Genomic DNA, 20094 nt, shown 5'->3' with positions numbered 1-20094 from the left:
ACAGAAAGACAGTTGGAAGCACTTAAGAGGTTTGCAAGTATTTTTAAAGTGCTGTGTCTTTTGTACATGTCGAGCTTGCTACTAAATGACTCGTAATGACAATCATCCATGAGATCTGCTAGATCACTTTCACAGGCCTGAGAATGAATGGCAGAAGTAGGACTCCAACCTGTATTTTGCCTGTTCAGCAGCTTCTCAATTTCTGCAACAGAGGCCTTAAAAACAGATGCCATTTATTGGAAATTCTTGGATCCTTTTGAACAGAAGTATTTTACCTGATGCCTTGACATGTCAGTCAAAATATTTTAAGGTGATTAAGTAGATTCTTTGACCTTTAGACACATGCTACAAAACAGCACTTTCACTACTTCCTACTGAAGTTTGTACAAATGGTGTTACTACAAGAATGATTTGGACAGAACATCTGTGCTTCTCCAACAGGACAAAATACTAGGCTTTTCACCTATGTAAAACATAAAAGTAAAAAGGATCCTCAAGATGTAGTCAGATTTATCTCCTTTCCTTCCCTCTCCCTTCATGTACTGTTAGCCAATACTGGGCAACTGAAACTTGATTCTGTAATTCTTTTTGCCTAATTCTTTGATATTTATTTTCAAATCCTTCCTGTCTCATTTCTGCACATACCAGTAGACTCTTAAGACTGCTACGGAAGCAAAACAGAAGACAACATGCTGGAGATGAAACAAGCAGTACCCTGAACACTGCTGTGATCCTTCAAGTTCCACCCAGAGGCTTTGTGCAAGGTACCTTTGTGCTGGTTGAGGAGGACTGACCTCGAAAACTTGCAGCTATCCAGCATGGAACCTTGTAAGTCACACTGCCTTGCTCTTTCCACATGAGAGCCACACAAAAGCTAAAGACCTATGATCAAAGTTACAGGAAAACAGAGTAAAGTGTGCCTGCATTCAGCCAACGAAGCAACAAAGACAGTGACAACTACCCTTTTAAAATAAACAAACTTGTTCTACTTGCCCATTTAGCCCTGACCTTCTTTAAGAAACAAGCTTCCATGCCTCACTTGGCAGCATTTTAAGGAGACTCAAGGCCAAGGAATGGAGACAGACTGTCTAGGGAACAGGACTAGTCCTAGTAAAATCATGAATTACCAAACCCACGCAGACACTGTCTTTCAAGGGGGAATTCTCACTGATGGACACATGCTGCCACACATAAAAATATAAATTCCCAAAGAGTCTATCAGAAGAGAAGAAACCTGCACAAAATATTTGCTAATTTACTGCAAGTTTATCTTATGCTACAGAACTGGTACCTGTCAAGATACAAAGCAGCTTTTGCAAAACTCTCTCATTTTCCTCTGGTAAGAGAGTATGAGCACTTGCATTATGACAGCTGGTCCAGTATTACTCATGCCCTCTCTGGTTAAAAACAGTTCAAATTGTTTAACATAGCAGTCAAGGCCTACACTGAATATAATTTCAAGAGTGCAGGTAAATGGAAGCAATACTCTAAACCAGTATACCCGATTCCTACATATCCAGTTTCACTGTTATTACCTTCAAGTGACTACTGCAACACACTGAATTTGGGCACATTAGTCACAGTTATAACACATATTAAACCAAAATCTGTGGTTCATCACCAGTATCTGTACACTATATTTAATCATCTTGCTAAGCACCAGAAGTACTGGTCAAGCAAAAAATCTGAAACATGTAACCACAGAAATACAATGTAATTTAAGTCAGCAGCACTAGTGAGAAACAAGGACACCACAAAATATTACCGGTATAAAATTCCTATTAAAAGGACCTTGCCTAGAGTATATCCCTCTTCATTTCTGACATCAAAGTCCAGTCATTTCACTTGTGATACACACTTAAAGCAGAGACTCTCCAGACTAATCTCCCTACCTATATCCTGTCAGTTTGCTCATTCAGTAATTACTTGCTGATAGGTCTGTATTTAGTCTGTTTAAACAACTTTATATCGACTGAATTAACAACTGTGCCAAGATTTTCATTCCACATCTAATTTAATAGGTGAACATTTCAGTTACATGATGCCAAAACCACTGAACACAAGGCAAGTCAAGAAACAGACTGAAAGCCTGCAGTTTTAAATATTGAATGATGACACACACTTTACAACATTGAACAGCACTATTCTGGATATACCAATTTAAAAACAGTTTTACTGAAATTTTCCACTGCAGTTAGTAGGAAAGATACTTGTTTCTAGAAGTGCAAACATTCCACCACTAAATCTAAGTATTTTCACTGCTTTAATACTTAATTTCCTAACAACAGGATGAACTGATTCACAATTTTCAAGTGAAAACTGTGAAAGCAGGTTAAACAAAGAAGTTACCAAAAATTATATAGAGGTATAGCCCATACAAGTGGATGCTTCAATTTCTTATTATCTGCTACTACCTATAGACACTTCCGTACCATGCTTCAAGCTCTTTTATCTTATTATTAGTAGAGTAGTAGTATTATTAGTACAAATACAAACTATTTGTATTCTCAAAAACTTGAGAATTTAATATAATTTCTTCCTAAACACCTCTACTTAATGTAGTCTTCTAAGTCTTTAAATCCAAAATCTCTAAATGCTAAAATCAGTATTTCAATAAATATTCACATTCACTAGCTCAAGTGCAATCTTTCTGCTTAAAACACAACTTGTCCTTAAGAGTAGTGTCCAGTTCTTTTAGAATACATGTTTCTGTGGGGAAAAAATACTCCAACAAAAAACTACCATCCAGTATGTCCAGATGAAAATGGGTTAAAAACCTACCTCCAAAGCAGACATTTATATTGAGAAAAGGAATACATTAGGAACAAGTATGCCTCCTCAGCAAGCACAGTAAAAACAAGGACATACTGCTTTTTCTTACAGCAATGTTCTCAGAGGCCATTGTGCCAGGCAAGTGTTCTCAACTTGCACTTAGATTTGTATGCGATACCACGATTCAAGAACTCTTCTTAATTTGATTTCCAGTAAGAAGATGTTGCAGCATACCACAAAGATGAGGTCTCAGCTGTCACTAGCCAGTGACAGGTTGTTGCCCGAAACAGGAGAATACATTGCTGTATATTCAAGTCCACCTCCTGTGTCCCCTCAAATAAGGATTTTTCCACTCCAAACAAAACTTCAAGGCCACTTTTCCCGATACACAAGACTACCTTACTGAACATGTACATGCTAAGTTCATGGTGGAAGCCTGCAGCAGCCCACTTCTGTGGACAGCGCAAACGGGAAATCCAGACTGCCCTTTGTAAAGGCAACTTACATCCACCTCTGTGGAACTAAAAGACCTCAACACAGCTCACTTGCAAGTTTAGATTAAGCTGATAAACACAACCATATCTCATAAAGGTCCTGATTTTACAGCCTGCTGCAGAATAAGGAATGCACTGAAAAAACAGATGCTGAAGCAACAGTCTTTCAGCATTATCATCAGAAGAGTTTCCCTGTTTTAGTTCACCCCACGAAGTGTTCCAGCTCTGATAGCTACAACCCATGCCAGAGTCACAGGCCTGAGGTGGGTCATGGGATCCACATCTGTTGCCACTCAGCTGAGGGCATGAATGGACCAACCTGACAAATTTAGACTTAAGATCAGTCTTTATATATTTGAGGGGACTAGGACAAGAAGTCTTCCTCAGGATATATAACCAATTAAGGACAGGACACTGCTCAAAGAGGAAGAACTCATAAAGTGCTGCTGTATGTAGCACAGAGGAAGACCAGAAACAGGCTTTCAGAAGATCTGGTCTAAAGCGACTGACACCCAAAAATCCACTTGGTGAATGGAAGCAAATATATGTATGTGCTAAAAAGAGAAACCAGCTGGAAATCCTGCCACTGATGGAAACCAAAGCAGAGGTTTTCCCAGAAGTCTCAAGATACTGTAATGGTTTTAAATCAGAGTCATAAGCGTCTGATAAAAGAAAAACAATTATCAAGTTCACTGCCATAAAACATGATATGGGAATTATGCACTACAATCACAGAATCGCAATTCTGTTTTGCCCTTAGAAGGAGTAGTACAGAAGAGCACTTTAAAATTGCAGTCTGCAACTATCACTATCTTGCTAAAAATAGGAAATACTCAACTTAGAATTTAAGTACAAATAAAATATATGAAATGAAAGGAGATCAAGTCTCCAAACATTTCCTACTTTTCATATTCTTAAGAGTCTCTAAAGACCTTTCCTGTACTTCACACATTCGTAATTCTGATCCCTACTCATGCCCAAACAATGAGAGCACAGGAATTTCAGATGCACTAGGAATAAAAAAAAGCAGTTATCTTTCAGGGAGGACAAGAGCACAGAGTATAATATTAAGCCCTCCACATTAATAATATAAGCAGGAATAGAATCTTAAACACAAGACCTCAGTTATTCTCCTGAAGGAAATGAGTAAATCTCAGGTTTTACCTAAGAAGCTTCTACTACTGACAGAGACTCTGACAAACACAACACTTGGGCATCTCTTGCACTATTCCACAGACATATCTAGAATTCCACAAAACACATCCATTCAACTTATAGCTCACTGGAATATCTTACAACCCTTCTGGAACAACTCTTACTGCATGAATGAAAGACAAGAGAGTCAACATTTAATATGACAAAAAAGCTTGAAAGCTGCTAGATTAACAGAGGTCTATTTGTCTCAAGACTACCATAATTTCAAAAGTAAGCACAACCATGTTTTACATTAATAAATACCTTCTTACAAAGAAAACAGATACTGGATTTAAAACAAAGTAAACTAACAATAATTTAAAAACCCCAACCAAACAAAGGAAAAAAACTCTCAAAACAACAGACTGTAAGATCTCCATGCCTGGCATTTACAGCATTTTGAATCCATGCAGAAAGCCACAACCTTCTTAGAGAACTCTGCATAGCATGGGGATGGTAGGGCACAAAGATGCAGCATCAATCTTAGTAGTAACAAGCAGGTTTTTGTTGGTTTTTTAGCTTTTGGGGTTTCTTTTGTTTGCTTGTTTTTGCTTGCATAATACTTGGCTTTTGAGCAATGCTTGCAGACTTCCATCAACTTTACACAGTACTGTTGGCCCCTTCTAACATCTCCATTTCTGTGTCAGGAATTGCCTGTGCAACTCAGGAAGGACCTCACTGAACTGCTCAAGTGTTCTGGCTGCAGAGCTGCGCAGCAGCCTTAGGGTGAGCTGCACTGGTCCAAGGATTCTCTCCTTCAGAGAAACAGGGATGGACTCTTACAAGACACTCTAATCAACAGCAACATGGAACTTGCGGCTCAAACAGAAAACAAGCTGTGATTGCTAAACATGAGGACAGCACATCTTATGGTCTGGCCTGGTGCTCTGAGTGAATGGACAAACAACCACCTGCCCATAATGTGGCTTACAGCAAGTGACAGTAACGTGCACTAAGAACTGAATCCTCCTCTCAATATTATTCAGCTACGTGAAAAACAAGCAGCCAGCTTAAGCTGGGTAAGTAACACTCAAAGTCTGAAGATATTTGAATTTCAGTGAAGAACAAATTTTACCTGGGAGTGAAATAATGTATGTGTGTATAGTATTAAAATCAAAATGTTGTCAAAGCTTTAGCTTTTTAACATAGCTAAAAGATTGCATAATTTTAATTTATGTAAATCTTGCAGAAATTTAAGGGAAAAAACCCCACCTTTAGATTTCTTCCAAGACAAATTGTTCTGTTTCAGGTCTGCTAGCACAGTGCAATTTGACCTTAAGAATACAGTCCTGAGGTATTTAATTACTCTGTGAAGACTGCTAAATGTTCTGGCATCAGAGCCTCTCTCAACCTTTGCTGACTGAAAACATTGGTGAAACTCACTAGATTTAAATTAAACTTCCACACAGGATTCCCCTTTTGCTCCTTAGATCGAATCCTTAGAACGTTAGATCAGTGTTCTTTAATACTAGTGGATTTTAATTCTCTCACCTTCACAGCTCACTCACCTCTGGTATTTTAAGAGATTTTACACAGCTTGTGCATACTTCATTGCTACCCAAGGATATTAGTTAATCAAAGAATTACTACAAAAAAGGGACACTACAAAAATTTTTCTCTACATGTATCAGTGGTGAAGACAGGAACAATCTCAATAGTTTTTATCTGTTGCACTGAACTCAGAAATCAAACCAGCATCTCTTTTTCAGAATTTTGCTATTTTCCATTAAGTCTTTGAAGTGTTTACAAGAGTACTATCCTTGGTAAAATTTCTTAAGGGTGCAGCTACTGAACAGTTAAGCTAGAGCATAATTCCTTTACAGTGAATCTTCTTGTAAATCTAAGTAGTAGCTCAAGACACCAAGTGAAATCACATTGCATAATGCCAAGTTTTAATGACAACGACTCAAAGAACACTAATAAACTTGCAGCACAGCCCTCACTTCAAGTCCTTCCTTGCTATATACAACACTTCTTTGAGTATTTGTAAAGCTGAACACTTAGTATTCACTCTTCTACTGAAGTTTTAAGTGGCTCTTCTCACTACACAACTTTCTACAGTAGGGCAGTCAACTGGGTGATGACGGCAAAATAGGACATCTTGTGTTTATAGACAAAGAATTTGTCAAATTCATTCCAATAGGAAGTTGGAAGAATGTCACACATTAAGCCTGTTTTTATTTTTATTACATGCAAAGTTATAAAGGAGTGGGAAGAAAACCTACAGATTTAAATATTTAGATAAAGTATTCCTTAAATTCCTATTCCCCTGACAGGTCATAATTACCCATGTAAACATCTCAAAAATCCAAACAGCTTCAGAGAAGGAAAACCATATTAAATTTTACTTTTAAGCAGCTTTACGCTAAGTAGAATACATCCACCTTATAAATGCTATCTTATAGAAAAAGACAACTCTAAGGCCTCTAGCCTGGACAAACTATTTTCCCCCTCCTTTCCAACACATACTTGCATACATGTCTACACATGTCTCACCAGCATTCTCTATTAAGAGAAATGCCAGGTCCTGCGTGCAGGGGCTCTGCCACTTCAAGCACTCAAAAGGGAGGAACAAGCACAGCATTACTGTCATCTTCAGTGTCCCCTTGGCAGCTACAATCCACAAAGGACTGTGTCCATCACTAAGGCAGCCTAACATCCATGAAGAAAAGTCAAAAATATTGTCCTGTGTCTTCCTGTCTACATTAAAAACTGCCTCCTACTCACCACCCGCATGTCTCTCAGCCAGTCCAGAGAGGCCATTTGTTTTCCCACCCCTTTTTAGACACTCTCTTGTTAATACACAACTCTTTTACTTCACACTGAAAGATATTTCTGTTCAGATAATCTCACAATAAATTTACTTGGATCTTTTTTCTTTTCAGGAGTTTTCTCATTAAAAAAACCCCTAACGAAGGGAAGGGGAAGCCATGGAGCACTTCTCCTCTCCCAAGTAAAAGCCAAGAAAAAAGAATATGCACTCAATTTTCAGAACCCTATGTGTAAATCAGTGACTCTCATAACCAGTTTGTTTCTCTGAGTTTTCCACATTTGGGAAGAACTGATCTTTCCAGAACACCCTAAATGAAAAAAAGTCACAGACAAGCAAGCAGGTAAGAAGAAAAATCACTCCAGGCAGAAAAATCCATGTTTTTACTGTCTCTTAAATAGAACAGAGATAAACTTGCCAGCAGCATCATCTTCCAAAACAGAAGCCACAGAAAATATTTTACCTTTTATAAGATGAGATTGTTTCCACATTGAAGTTGCATAACTTAGTGAAGCCCAAACTTCACAGGCTATGTGCAGTACACATAAGCCTGTTTACAGTGCAAATAAACCATAAATTATGCAATAAAGGGCACTGTATAATAATGGATGCATACCATCCACCTGAATAGGGTTCACATATCTAACACACCCCTAAGTAGATTCATATATATATACCAGCAGAGTACACACCCACGCTTAATATGCAGTTAAATCAGAAAGCAATACAACAGCCACCAGGTTAGAGAAGACTAAGACTGCTAATCCTTGCTTTGGAGATATACACCTGAAAATTGGTTGAGATATTTTGCAAAAAATTCAGTAAAGTATTCCATGAAGCATTCCACAGGATCTTCTTTTAAAAAGGGGAATAGGTAATTGGATTTTGTGTTGCTATCAATATTAAAAAACCCAATCCATAATCCAGCATTTTGCAAATCCATATTTTTCAGTGTATTTTATTGCAAGAAAACACGAAGTGGCATGCCCTTAGGGATGACAAAAAATATATCCAATGATGTGCAGGCTAGTATAGAAGCTGTGGATCAGAGGTGTCTGTCACAACCTCAATCCAGAGCATCACACATCAGGGTCAGGACAGTAAGTTTCCTCTGAGTAGGATTACACTGAGTTCAGTCACAGTGTGAGGATACATCACACTGTGACTGAACCAGCAAAGTTTCTTCCAGTTTTATATACTAATGGGGAACAAACTTGAACCATCAATCTAGTAAAGTACTAAGCATTCCTGCAGAAGTCCCAAAAATGCACAGAGAGCACAAACCCCTAATATTTTTCTTTTCAAACCTAAATATACACTAGCACTCCTATTCAATAATTTTTTGTATGAAGGTATACATAAACATCTCAGTTACATTTTCTGAAGCTGGAAGTTATGGGTTAGATTCTGAGTTTATCAAACAGGCTGGGGTTTTGTTTTGAGGTTTTTTGGGTTTTTTTTTGCTTGGTTTGTTTTGTTTTGGGAGGGGGAGGGGTTTTTTGGTTTGTTTTGTTTTTTGTTTTTGTCACTGACTTACCAACTCTGGACAAACAGGAACACTGTGGGGTCTATAAAAAGGAAGTAACCTCTGCAAAGGCCCTTTGATTGAGACCTCATAAGAGACTTCCTTCAGCCAACTTCCTTCAGCCAAGATGCTTCCTCCAGAGCCAGAAAATACCTCGGACATCAACTTGACCTTTGCTCACCATTGCTCCCTGGCCGATTTGAGGAACATGTAACCTACAAAACAGTAGGCTGGGCACTTCTATTGCTTCACAGATAAATGCAGTGAGGTTGGGACTAGATGATCTTTTAGGTCCATTCCAACCCCTTAACATCCTATGATTCTGTGATCTTGGAAAATCTATCACAAAAAACTTGGCCTGAAACCCCATGTCCAAGAAGGAAGAGGAGTAAATAAAGGAGAAGACAGTAAAGTAGTTTTTGTACTCAAATCATGCCCACTAACACTGAAAGGTGCTGCTGAAGTTCAACAGACCAGACTGGTAACTAGAGCCAGAATTTACTTGAAACCTTAACAATCAGCATTTAAACATACTTTTCTCTAATTAAACAGAGATTTTCTTTATTTTAGCAAAGAGGCTATCACTTTAGCTTATGACAACTCCAGAGTTTCAGCTCTGCTTTAGCTAAAGATATCTAATGTACAAACACCTGAGTTTAGTCTCATTGTGAAGGTCTTTGTCTGGTATCTAACCTACAATTCCACTTTCTGGTCCTGGGAATGCAGGAAATAAAAAGCATCGCTGTCATCACTCATATCTGTCTACTCCATTTTCACCTTTTTTTAAAATGTGAAAATTAATTAAATTAATCACTTAAATCACTTGGCAAGGTGAAGGAGGATTAAAAATTCAAATATGGCCCGCGTGACGTAAGTTAACACAACTCCCCTGAAGGGAACATTTTGATTTGGGAGACCTGGCTTGATCTCCTCTAACCACCTCCTTTTTTTTTGCCTACATAGTCAACAGAACTTCCATGTCCAAAACCATCCTGGACATACAAGTAATGTTGGCCTAACCCAAGGCATTACATACCAAACAATACTACAGGAATACAAACAGATTCCCTTTCTCATGACCACACAAAAGACAGCTTCTAAAGTCCTGGAGCACAAAATTAATTTGCTCAATTTTCCCCTAAAGTAGAAAATGAGAGAGGACTGCGGACAAGACATGTGCCAGAAACACACAGGGAGCTTTCAGCAGATAAGGATCTGTCCACATCTTTCATCCATTGTATTTGTGTGCCATGAGCCCCCATTTTTTACAAAGCAATATTTAAGTTTCAAATAGCATAATCCACTTTATTAAATCTTATGAATACACTACAGGTAAGACACTTTTGCCAAAACTACTGGTATTTTATTTTTGTTTCAACTGTCTTTCAGTGCTCTGCACTGCTTTTTAAGCACAAATGTTTTCAGAGGGGAACTTTATTTCATGTCTCAAACATGCTTCTAGTTAGAAGGGAGCCACTATCCAAGTGATCAGCTAGCAAATCCTGCTGTATAATGAGGAAGAATGAGCTAGTTGGAACATGCACTGCTTTCAGGCACCAACACCTGTGAAACATGTTCAGAAGTCTGCATTTCCTGATAATTTCATTTAATCTCCTCTCTCTCAGAATTTCGGAGCTCAATTGCTCAAATGAGTATCCTCAGTCTTCTGTTATTGGATTAAAAAAGGAGATGAGAAAAGTAACTCTCAAGATTTGTTTCTAGAAATTTGAGAAACTGAATTTAGTAAACAAGTGTGTGAGGAGCTGTAACATAACAGAAAAAGAATTTGAAATACCAAACATTAGAGATGTAAAGACCAGAGCCCTAGAAATAGAGTAATTCATAGATAACCAATAGTTATTTCAGCATTTCATTCCAGGGATTTGTAAAAGGAACAAGCAGCGCCATAAAACTTGAAGTATTATTAAGGAAGTTACACCATCTTTCAGAAAATGAGGAAGCAGACAGTATTCAAACAACATGCAATATTGCATTTTTTCAACTAAGGTATGTAACAATTCCTCAGTTAAAGCAATTCAACTGTAGATCTAAAGTGTTATGTTGGTTAGGAAAATGTAATTTTCTATACTTTCTATACCTAATCTAACTCTAAATATAAACACTACAAAGAACCATTTACTACATGAAATCCTAGTTTATTCTACTGACATTAGCTGAATGCTTGTTACACCTGTAAAACAAATCAGGAAGTTAAAACAGTTCAGTTTCTTTAAATTATTTTAACCCTACATACCTTTATAGTCTTAGTTTGAAGTCTCAATCCATTCAGGGTATTGATAGCTTTTTCGGCATCCTTGGGGTCAACGTAGTTCACAAAACCATAACCCAAGCTCTGTCCTGATTAAAAACATAAAAGTGTTTTACATCATTAGTACTGCAGTGCCACACAATGAATAGCTAATTACTTATAACCTACAGACACACACTGAGCAAATATTGCTTATACTGAAGAACACCTCCCACTCCAAAGGATCACAACATCGAATTTTTCCACTAACACTGGTAGTTTTCCAGTACCTTCCTCTGTTGTTGTGATCAACACAGAAATTACTACATTCAAGTTTAATGCAAGACTTAAAAACTGATATGCCTACTGAACCTACTAAGAGTAGGTTCAGAAGTGCTATGATCTGGTTGACACTAGAGGATGTGCAGAAGCATCAAGTTTAAAGTGATATCAGGAATCCACTTCTTACTCTTAAACATTTTATTGAACAGAAGAAGTATAGTGGCAAAATTCTGGACTACTGCTTGAAAATGAAGTACATTTGAAAGTCACTCAATGTCAGAGTTTGAGCCAAATAAGAAGCCAAAAAAATTTACAGATGTTATTCTTATACTACATAGAGCCTTTCATTAACGAGTTTAAAGGCTCATTTTCTTCCAACATTCAAAACAAAAGGTACAAGTATCTGATCAAGAACTAAATATCAGCCAAAGATGCAGTACTATTTTCAGGGTTTTTTAGTGCTGGAAATTCAGATGACAGATGGACATAAAGCATTTTTCATTAGTTCTTATCTCTAAACAACAGCCCCTTTTCTAATCATTAATTTTGCCTAAGCACTTACAAAACACTCGAGTTTAGCAGTAGTCCTCTTTTGACAACTTCAAAACCTACAGTACACTATCCCTAACTAGCATCCTACTTTAGAAGTACTTTCAGTGCATAAGAATGTAAATAGGTGGAAAATTTTAACATAGCGAAAAGATATACTTAGCAACAATACTACAGAAACACTCCCCTACTCTGAGGTGGTTTTGTTTGTTGGTTTGAGATTTTTGGGTTTAAGACACCAAAACAAGATAAAATAAAATTGTCAACAAGCCATAGGGAAGCATCCAACATACCTAATTTACAAAATGCTAGTTAGAATGATTAGCTTGGGTACACAACGTTACATAAAGCACAAATGACATATTCATTCATTGTCCAAAAAAGATATAATGGAATTCATGCTTTATCAAATTCTTGTATGGTATCTATACAGTATGCATTTAAAAGTATGTAATGCAAAAAAACAGCAGGAAATTTTGCATTTAATTAGATACAATAAGAGGGTTTACTAACCAGGCATTAGTTAGTAATGCCATCACTGGCATTTACAATTTTGCACCTATTATGCCTACCATGGCACCAAAGGTCAGAGGACACCACCACCCCACCCCCCAAAGCTATCTGCATTCTCTCATATCTCCTCCTCAAAGCACCTCAGGCAAACATATATTGTCTAGATGGATCTGTGAACAGGTTAATACACACATTAACAGAGAATCCAAACCCCAACAAGACACAAGACTGAGCACCTGCTCTAGAGAACCCTGCTCTGAGCAGGAGGTTAGACTCCATGATCTTCATGCCTTTAGCCTCAGCAGTTTGTCATGTTTCTGTAACAAAACATATGGAAACACCCAAAAGCATTTCTCTATTCATTTACACCTCTGCCTAGATACTGCTACATTTCTAATCCTAGAAGCCTTTTTACTCATTAGTTTGATTACAGTAGAGCAATTTCTATACCTGTCACCTCCATCACTCCCACTGTCTGCGCTGTCTGCAGAAACTCTTCCCAACACCATCTCCGAAAGAGAGGCATCTTTCTTTTTGTACATTCATTTTATATGATGTGTTATCTACTAATACAGAAATGCTGATTTCAGGTATTTTGTTATTAATCTCCTGAGGAGCCCTCTTAAATGACAACCTTAAAAGACGTTAAAATCTCAAAGTGAAAGAAAGGTATTTCATACAGGACGTTTCCAATACAACACTAATTCCAGATCTAACAGAAAAAGATGGGAAAAAATTATTTTTCCTATCCCTCTCTGCTGATGTGTTCTGCTTTTCATATAAAAAACACCCAAACTGCTACAGACAAAGAGCTTACCCAGCTGTTACAAAGGATTCCATTCATGACCATTCCTTTGGAGACACTCTATTAGTTGAACTTGATAAATACTAGGACACTAGCCTTGGAATGTGCACCAAAAAACACAGTAATTTATTCAGAACAAGTCTGAAATACTTTATGGAGTTTTATTCTACGATTTTACAGTTAAAGAAAAGCTTTCACCATGAGAGTGGTAGAACACTGAAACAGACAACCTGAGGGGCTGTAAAGTCTCCTTTCCTGGAGATACTCAAGAGCCTAAATGGACATGGACCTGAGCAATTTGCTGGAGGAAAATCTGCTTGAGAAAAAGGAAATGACTGGATTATCTCCAGAAGCTCTTTTCAACCTCAGTGAATCTGTAAATGGGATTCTATTTACTTCAGTTTTGTTTTACTTAGGTTATCACCTAAAGTTCAAAAGTGTTCTCTAAAACCCTTATTTATTTAGAAAGGTTAAGAAAATGCAAAACTTATTAAACATTAAAATTTTGCCTGAAGATTAGTGGTTTAATTAGACATTAGCAATAACTGAGAGCCAAAAATCATCATCTTCAACAGCACATAAGAAAGATAAATGTTGACTTTGAACAAGCAATGCAAATAACTGTAAATCAAACCTGATTTGTGGAATTAGTGTTTGAGGAACCACATTTACATCTTCCCACTTATATTAACCTCCTGTTAAGTGGTTTGTCAGTTCACAGACAGATGGCTGAGTTCCAGAAAATTCAGACAAGCATTAATAAAATGCAGTGGAAGCAGCTATTCCAAACACCTCATCAGATATCTCATTCCCAGCTATGTCTGACAGGTGGTGGGAAAATACAAAACGGGTTACAAGGAGTAACTGCATTTCTAAGTGACAAGAACTTCAGTCCAAGCTTATTCAAGTACCACTATGGCTACAACTACTAAAGAGAAGCCTCATCTTGTTGTGGATTTCAGATAGAGAGACCACCACATCCACTGTGCACAAATTTTACTCAAATAAAATTAGAGGCAACTGGCCAGGGTAACTCAAACGTGCTCTCCTTCTGTGCAGTTTTTTCCTCATTCCTCAATGTCCAAACATTTCCTTTCAAGATAAAATGAGGAGAGGCTAGATTTAAACCAAATCAGCCACCACTTAGGATGTTTTAGAGGAACTTCAGTATTTAACAGATCTTATAACTAGTTGTATTGCCTGAAGATAAGGACTGGACTGAACAATGACAAAACTGGACTCTTCCATCTGTGCTTCTTCCACACCAAACTCCATTTGCCAAGACAGCAAGGTCCTGCAGAACACACATTTGCTTAAAAAAAGATTATGTGTCTGAGTCTATAAAAAGGTGACAGTACAAAGAAGGTAAATCTATAGCTATCTACAAGTTAAACAATCCCCAGACTTGAATGCGTATCAAAAATCTGCTTAGTCTCCTACTAAGATAGGGTCAGCTCCACTAGACTCTTGCCTTAGCTTTGTGTTTCCAATTTGTGATTCATGACACTGTCTGAAAAAACTCTAACACCTCTCTAAGTCAGCTGTCCTGGTGCTCTGTCTGATACTATGTGTTTAGCTATTTTGAATAACCAGTTTTACTTTTTGAGGATCTTCAAAATTAAGGCCTACTCAGCCTTAACAGACAAGAGACTACCTGCGTCATTAGTTCTTTACCTCATAACTCAGATCTACAAGTATTATTAAATTTAGATTATCCTAAATAAAGAAGCGCAAAGAGTTTCTTATTTAACTATCAGTTGACCTCAATCTCCTGGATAGTCCATGTGGGTACTTCACAAACCTGCTTAAAGATGTTTCTGTAAACTTCCTGCTAGATTTTATGCTTTTGACACTAAGAATATTAGACAACATGGTGCAGAAAAATCCCAACAGTTACTTAAATGATTGGTAAAAGTCACCTGGGTTAGGAAAAGTAAAAATGATTAAATGATCTAAAAGGAATGAGGAAATAAATGGGGAAAAGCAGTCTGACTTGAATTTCCTTCAAAAAAATCTGAAAAACCAAAAACCATATAGTAGAAATAGTGCATCTCACAAGCCTTTAAGAGAGCAAAGAAGTTAGAATAAAAGCTATGATTTGAAAGTTCACATTGGAGGCTCACAATGATTACTAACATTTTATGTTTTATGTAGCAGACACTTGTAACAAAGTCAAATTCAAGCACAAGTGGCAAAAAAAAATTCAGTCAGGCATTTCTTTGAACCTAGACATACTATATCCATTAGTGATTGACAAATGTTCAGTCTTTTTGGCCTACAAGAAAAAGTGCAGAAAGCACTGTGCTATTCAGTTTAAGAGGGGAAACTATTCAATTTTTATTGCATGTTTTTGAGCTTCATAAATACGACTTGATCAACATGTATGATGTCACAAATTAAACAGTAATTAATTAGATAATGCCAAGTTGCTTTTTGGCACTATAGTCAATAGATGGAACGGATTTTGAGAGGGGAAGGGCAAAAAGTTATTTCAGACAATTTAATTCTAATCAGTCTAATCAGACTGCTCGAGAGACTGATTGGACATTCAAGTGTACATCAAAAAAGCATAAATGAGGTAATTATTACCATTAAAAAACATGTAATGAACACACTAATTCAGTATTTAGGAAAGGAAAGCAGACAGACTTCATAAGCACCTATCACCAAAAGACCAAAAAAGTTTCAAGTTGAAATAACTAAACAGGAAATCATAGCTATGGTCACAGTGCTCCTGCATTTACTATTGTGCCTTGAAAGATGACTTTTTTAGCTTCAAAAATACAGGCTAATTCACAATACTTATCAGAGAAGAAACACAAATGAACTAGTTGTATCTTACCCAAGTTGTTTCATAAATATTTCCTATAAACTATAAATAATGCACGCAGCTGTAAAAGCCCAAAGAAAATCCTCTGCTTAAGAACAAATAGATGCTATCCAGAGAGAAAAGAGGTCATGTAAAGTAGATGTGATAGAGGTGACATTTATCCATTTTTAATGCTTTGCATTTAAAGGTAGCAGCAACATTCCTTAAAGCAGGATAGGACCCTCTCTGAAAGCTAAAGAATTAAATCTGGCCAGGGATGTCAAAGCAAACAAGAAAAGCATCTACACAGAAAGTCGGTGAAAGATAAGGTTAGGAAAAATGTGGGTCCTCTCTAGAACAGGAAGATGACCTGGTTATCAGGGATATAGAAAAGTCTGAGAGATACTGAACAACTTTTCTTTCCTCAGTCTTTGCCAGCAAGTGTTCCAGCCACATTGCCTAAGTTGTAGAAGCAAAGAAGGGACTAGGACAATGAAGAATCACCTACTGTACAAATGCATCAGGCTCAAAGTCATCTAAGGAACCTGAAGGTGCACAAGTCTGAAAGACCTAGTCAGATACATCCATGGGTTTCCTAAGGGAACCGGCAAAGGAAACAGCTAAACCACTATCCATCATATTTAAGAATCTGTGGCAGTCTGATGAAGTTCCTCCTAATTGGAAACATGACCTCCATTTTCAAAAAGGGAAATAAATACAGTAGGGGAACTACAAGCTTGTCAGTCTCATCTCTGGGCATGAAATCATGAAGCAGATCGTCCAATTATAGTAAGACACAAAGAGAACAGAGAGGTGACAACAGCCAGCATGGTTTCACTAAGGGTAAACTGTGCCAGACAAACTTGGTGACCTACAATAGGGCTGAAGTGTTGGTGGGTGAGGGAAGAGTTACTGATGTCATCTACCCACAGTTACACAAAGCATTTGATACTGTCCCACACAACATTCTGGTCTGTAAGCTGGAGAAACAAGGATTCCATGGTGGCTGAGGAACTGGCTGAATGTTCACACACAAAGGGCTGCAGTCAATGTCTCAATGCCCAAGTGGACACCAAGGACAAGCAGCAAGTAATATTCTATGGGACCACTACTGGGACTGTCTGTGTTTCACTTTGTTACCAACATGGACAATGAGACCAAGGGCACCCTCAGCAAGTTTGCTGACAACACTGAGCTGCATGGCACCATCGATACACCTGAGGGAAGGGATGCCATCCAGAGGGATCTGGACAGCTTGAAAGGTGCATGCATCTGTGATGACCTCATGAAGCTCAACAAGGCCAAGTCCAAGGCCCTGGGTTTGGGGAAATCCCAAGGACAAACACAGGGTGTGCAGAGAATGGAGTAAGTACAGGCCTGCTGAAGAGGACATGGAGGCTCTGGAGGACGACAGGCTGGACATGACTCAGCCATGGGCACTCACAGCCCAGAAAGCTGTCCTGGGCTGTATCTAAAGCAGTGTGGCCAGCAGGGCAGGGAGAGGATTTTGCAGAACCTCTCCTGTGAGGATGAGCTAAAAAAACTGGGTTTGTTCTCCCTGCAGAAGAGAAGGCTCTGGAGAGATCTTACAACACCTTCCAGTACCTAAAAGGAGCCTAAAAGAGCGCTGGAAAGTGACATTTTACAAGGGCATGTAGTGATAGGACAAGGGGGAATGGCTTTAAACTGGAAGAGGGAAGATTTAGATCAGGTGTAAGAAAGAAATGCTTTACTCTGAGTACAGTGAGACACTGGAACAGGTTGCCCAGAAAAACTGTGATGCCCCATCCTGAGAGAAGTACAAGAACAGTCTGGATGGGGCTTTGAATAACTTATTCTATGGGAAACTATCCATGTCTAAGATCATCCCTGTTTGATGATCTTTCATGTTCTCTTCCAAAACAAACTATTTTATGTTTCTAAGAGTTCAGTTATCTCAACTGTTAATTTTGCGTTAAAGTGTTCAATAACTATGTGATATACATTAAAAGACTTGAAAGGTAGATGAATACAACTTTTAACCTAACAGTAGTTAAATAAGCCCTTTCAAGAGAGGTGGAGTCCCTCACAAATACACAGTGAACTTAAATGCTGCCTTTTCAGTAGTCCTGCAACATTTTATAGCTCCTGAGAAGAATGGATATTGCCTTCTGCCTAACACCAGCTGATTAGTACAGTAGTTTTATTTCATGACTGATTAAAGCATCTTGGTATTCTACTAGGTCTTCTCTGAAGTTTGTTTGGGCACAAATTTCAATAGGTTTGACCCTAGACATTTCTGGACAATATAAAGCCTGGTTCTGATGTTTCCTGCTGTCTAGCTATCTACTAGACCGGTGTTCTCATAACTTTCCTCTCTAAATAGCTGCTGCTGAAAGATAATTTTCGTGCATGCGTATCTGAGAAGCTTGTCTTCCCTAACAGAATCTAGAGCCAGTGCTGTAGAACTTCTTTGCTTGAGCATGCAGCTGGTACCGTTTTTTTCCCCCAACACTGCTCCACTAGTATACAATGGTATTATTACCAGATAACTAGCAGGTGCTGAAATGGGAACTATTTCAGCACTAGAAGAGCTTCCACTGCTGCACTTCTTCCCACAGTCACCCACTTGCATAATTTCAACACACACTTTCTACTCACAAGAACCAGAACAGCCTTTTGACAATGCAGCACAATTCTTCTGAAAGTCTGGAACACCCACCACATGAGGGAGTCCTTGGCTGCTGTTTCCCATCAGAACTATGGAATGCCCAGTGAAACGGCTGACCAAGCTAGCTTTTGGAAGCAATTGTTGATTACATTACCAGAGTACCCAGATAATCCTGCATCTTAACTGGAATTCTTAAATGTTCCTGTAATGTCTGAAGATCAAACAAAACAAATAATTAACAGTATCAGGTAATATTTTTTTCCACAAAAACCAGAGTCATGACAAATTCTACAATCAGTCAAGCTCTCAAAACATCTTCAGAATGTACTGATCGAATAAGACTAAATGAGTTCTACGAAATGTACTGGTTCATTTTATGGAGCAAGAAGAGCTCTCATTGTCAGGTAAAAGTAATGTAAGAAAAGCAGCACCTAATTGAATTCACTAATTGAATTCTATTAATGCTAAATTTTGGAAGAGAAACCCCAAAACTGTCATAAATGACCATCCCAATAGGCATATCAAACAAAAAAGAAAAAAAACAACAAAGACATCCCAAAATGTTTACAACCTTGTTAATAATACATTTTAAAATTAATACACAACACCTTTTATACCATTATAAGGTATAAAACAAATTTCAAGGTCTAATACAAAAATTAATCACAGACTAATCATACTCTGGAAAATTAGAAGTCTGAATAGCAAACAACACATTCATACATTTCCACAGGACAAACAAAAATTATTGATAAGCATACATTAAAAAATTGGATTTTTCTACAATAGTCACCATACCATCATTTCAGATATATAAGGCTATTTCAACTTCTGCAAAAAAAATCTTACTGCAAAAGACTAAGTTATAGGAATATAACCAGTAAGAACTTCAATATCACAGAAGAAATCACAGGTAAAAAACACCAAATGGGACATACTATTTGCATCAATATCACAGTGAAGAACAAAACTCTGAGGTTAATAAAGGAACTAAAATTCATTGTCTACAATGAATTTCTACAGAAACAGAACTCATAGGAATTCCAGAAGAGTGAGGATCTTATTTCTTTTTGTAATTTAACTTCAGCTACACACACCACCTTCAGTGTTTAACTCCTCCAAAAACGGTCATCCAGACCTTGACTGAAAGAGAATAGTCCATTTTCTAGTGAACAGTAGTGTATTTTCTGCTTCCAGCCTGTAAGTTGTCATTTTACAAGCACTGTTTTCAATAAACTACACTGTATTTAAAGCCATAAACTTCTGTCTCAGTGTATAAAGTTAAATTGGCAAAGATCCACTAAGCCAGTGTAAGAAAAAGCCAGCTTCATATTTTTGTAATCAGGACCGAGTCAAGTTCACAGAAACTTGGCATAAGGTTTTATTCTGCCTTTCATCACTCCGAAGGTTGTATGCACTGGTGGAAGATCGCTGTTAAAAGAAACATCTCTGACAACATATGAAGACCATATATTAATCTGTT

General features: G+C 37.7%; 1 protein-coding gene across 9 annotated transcripts in view; it reads right to left on the bottom strand.

Moving 5' to 3' along the window:
• ELAVL2 (ELAV like RNA binding protein 2) overlaps positions 1-20094 on the bottom strand; it is a 94799-nt gene that overhangs the window by 9249 nt on the left and 65456 nt on the right. For all 9 annotated transcript variants that reach the window (XM_030969535.1, XM_030969529.1, XM_030969530.1 and 6 more), the window contains one exon: positions 11010-11113. In XM_030969535.1, the coding sequence (XP_030825395.1) occupies positions 11010-11113 (104 nt within the window). The remainder of the gene's footprint in view (positions 1-11009; positions 11114-20094) is intronic.

This window comes from Camarhynchus parvulus, chromosome Z (assembly GCF_901933205.1).
Source record: "Camarhynchus parvulus chromosome Z, STF_HiC, whole genome shotgun sequence".
Classification (NCBI taxonomy): Eukaryota; Metazoa; Chordata; class Aves; order Passeriformes; family Thraupidae; genus Camarhynchus; species Camarhynchus parvulus.
Note: the sequence above shows the minus strand (reverse complement) of the source record. Positions and strands in the feature narration are given on the sequence as shown.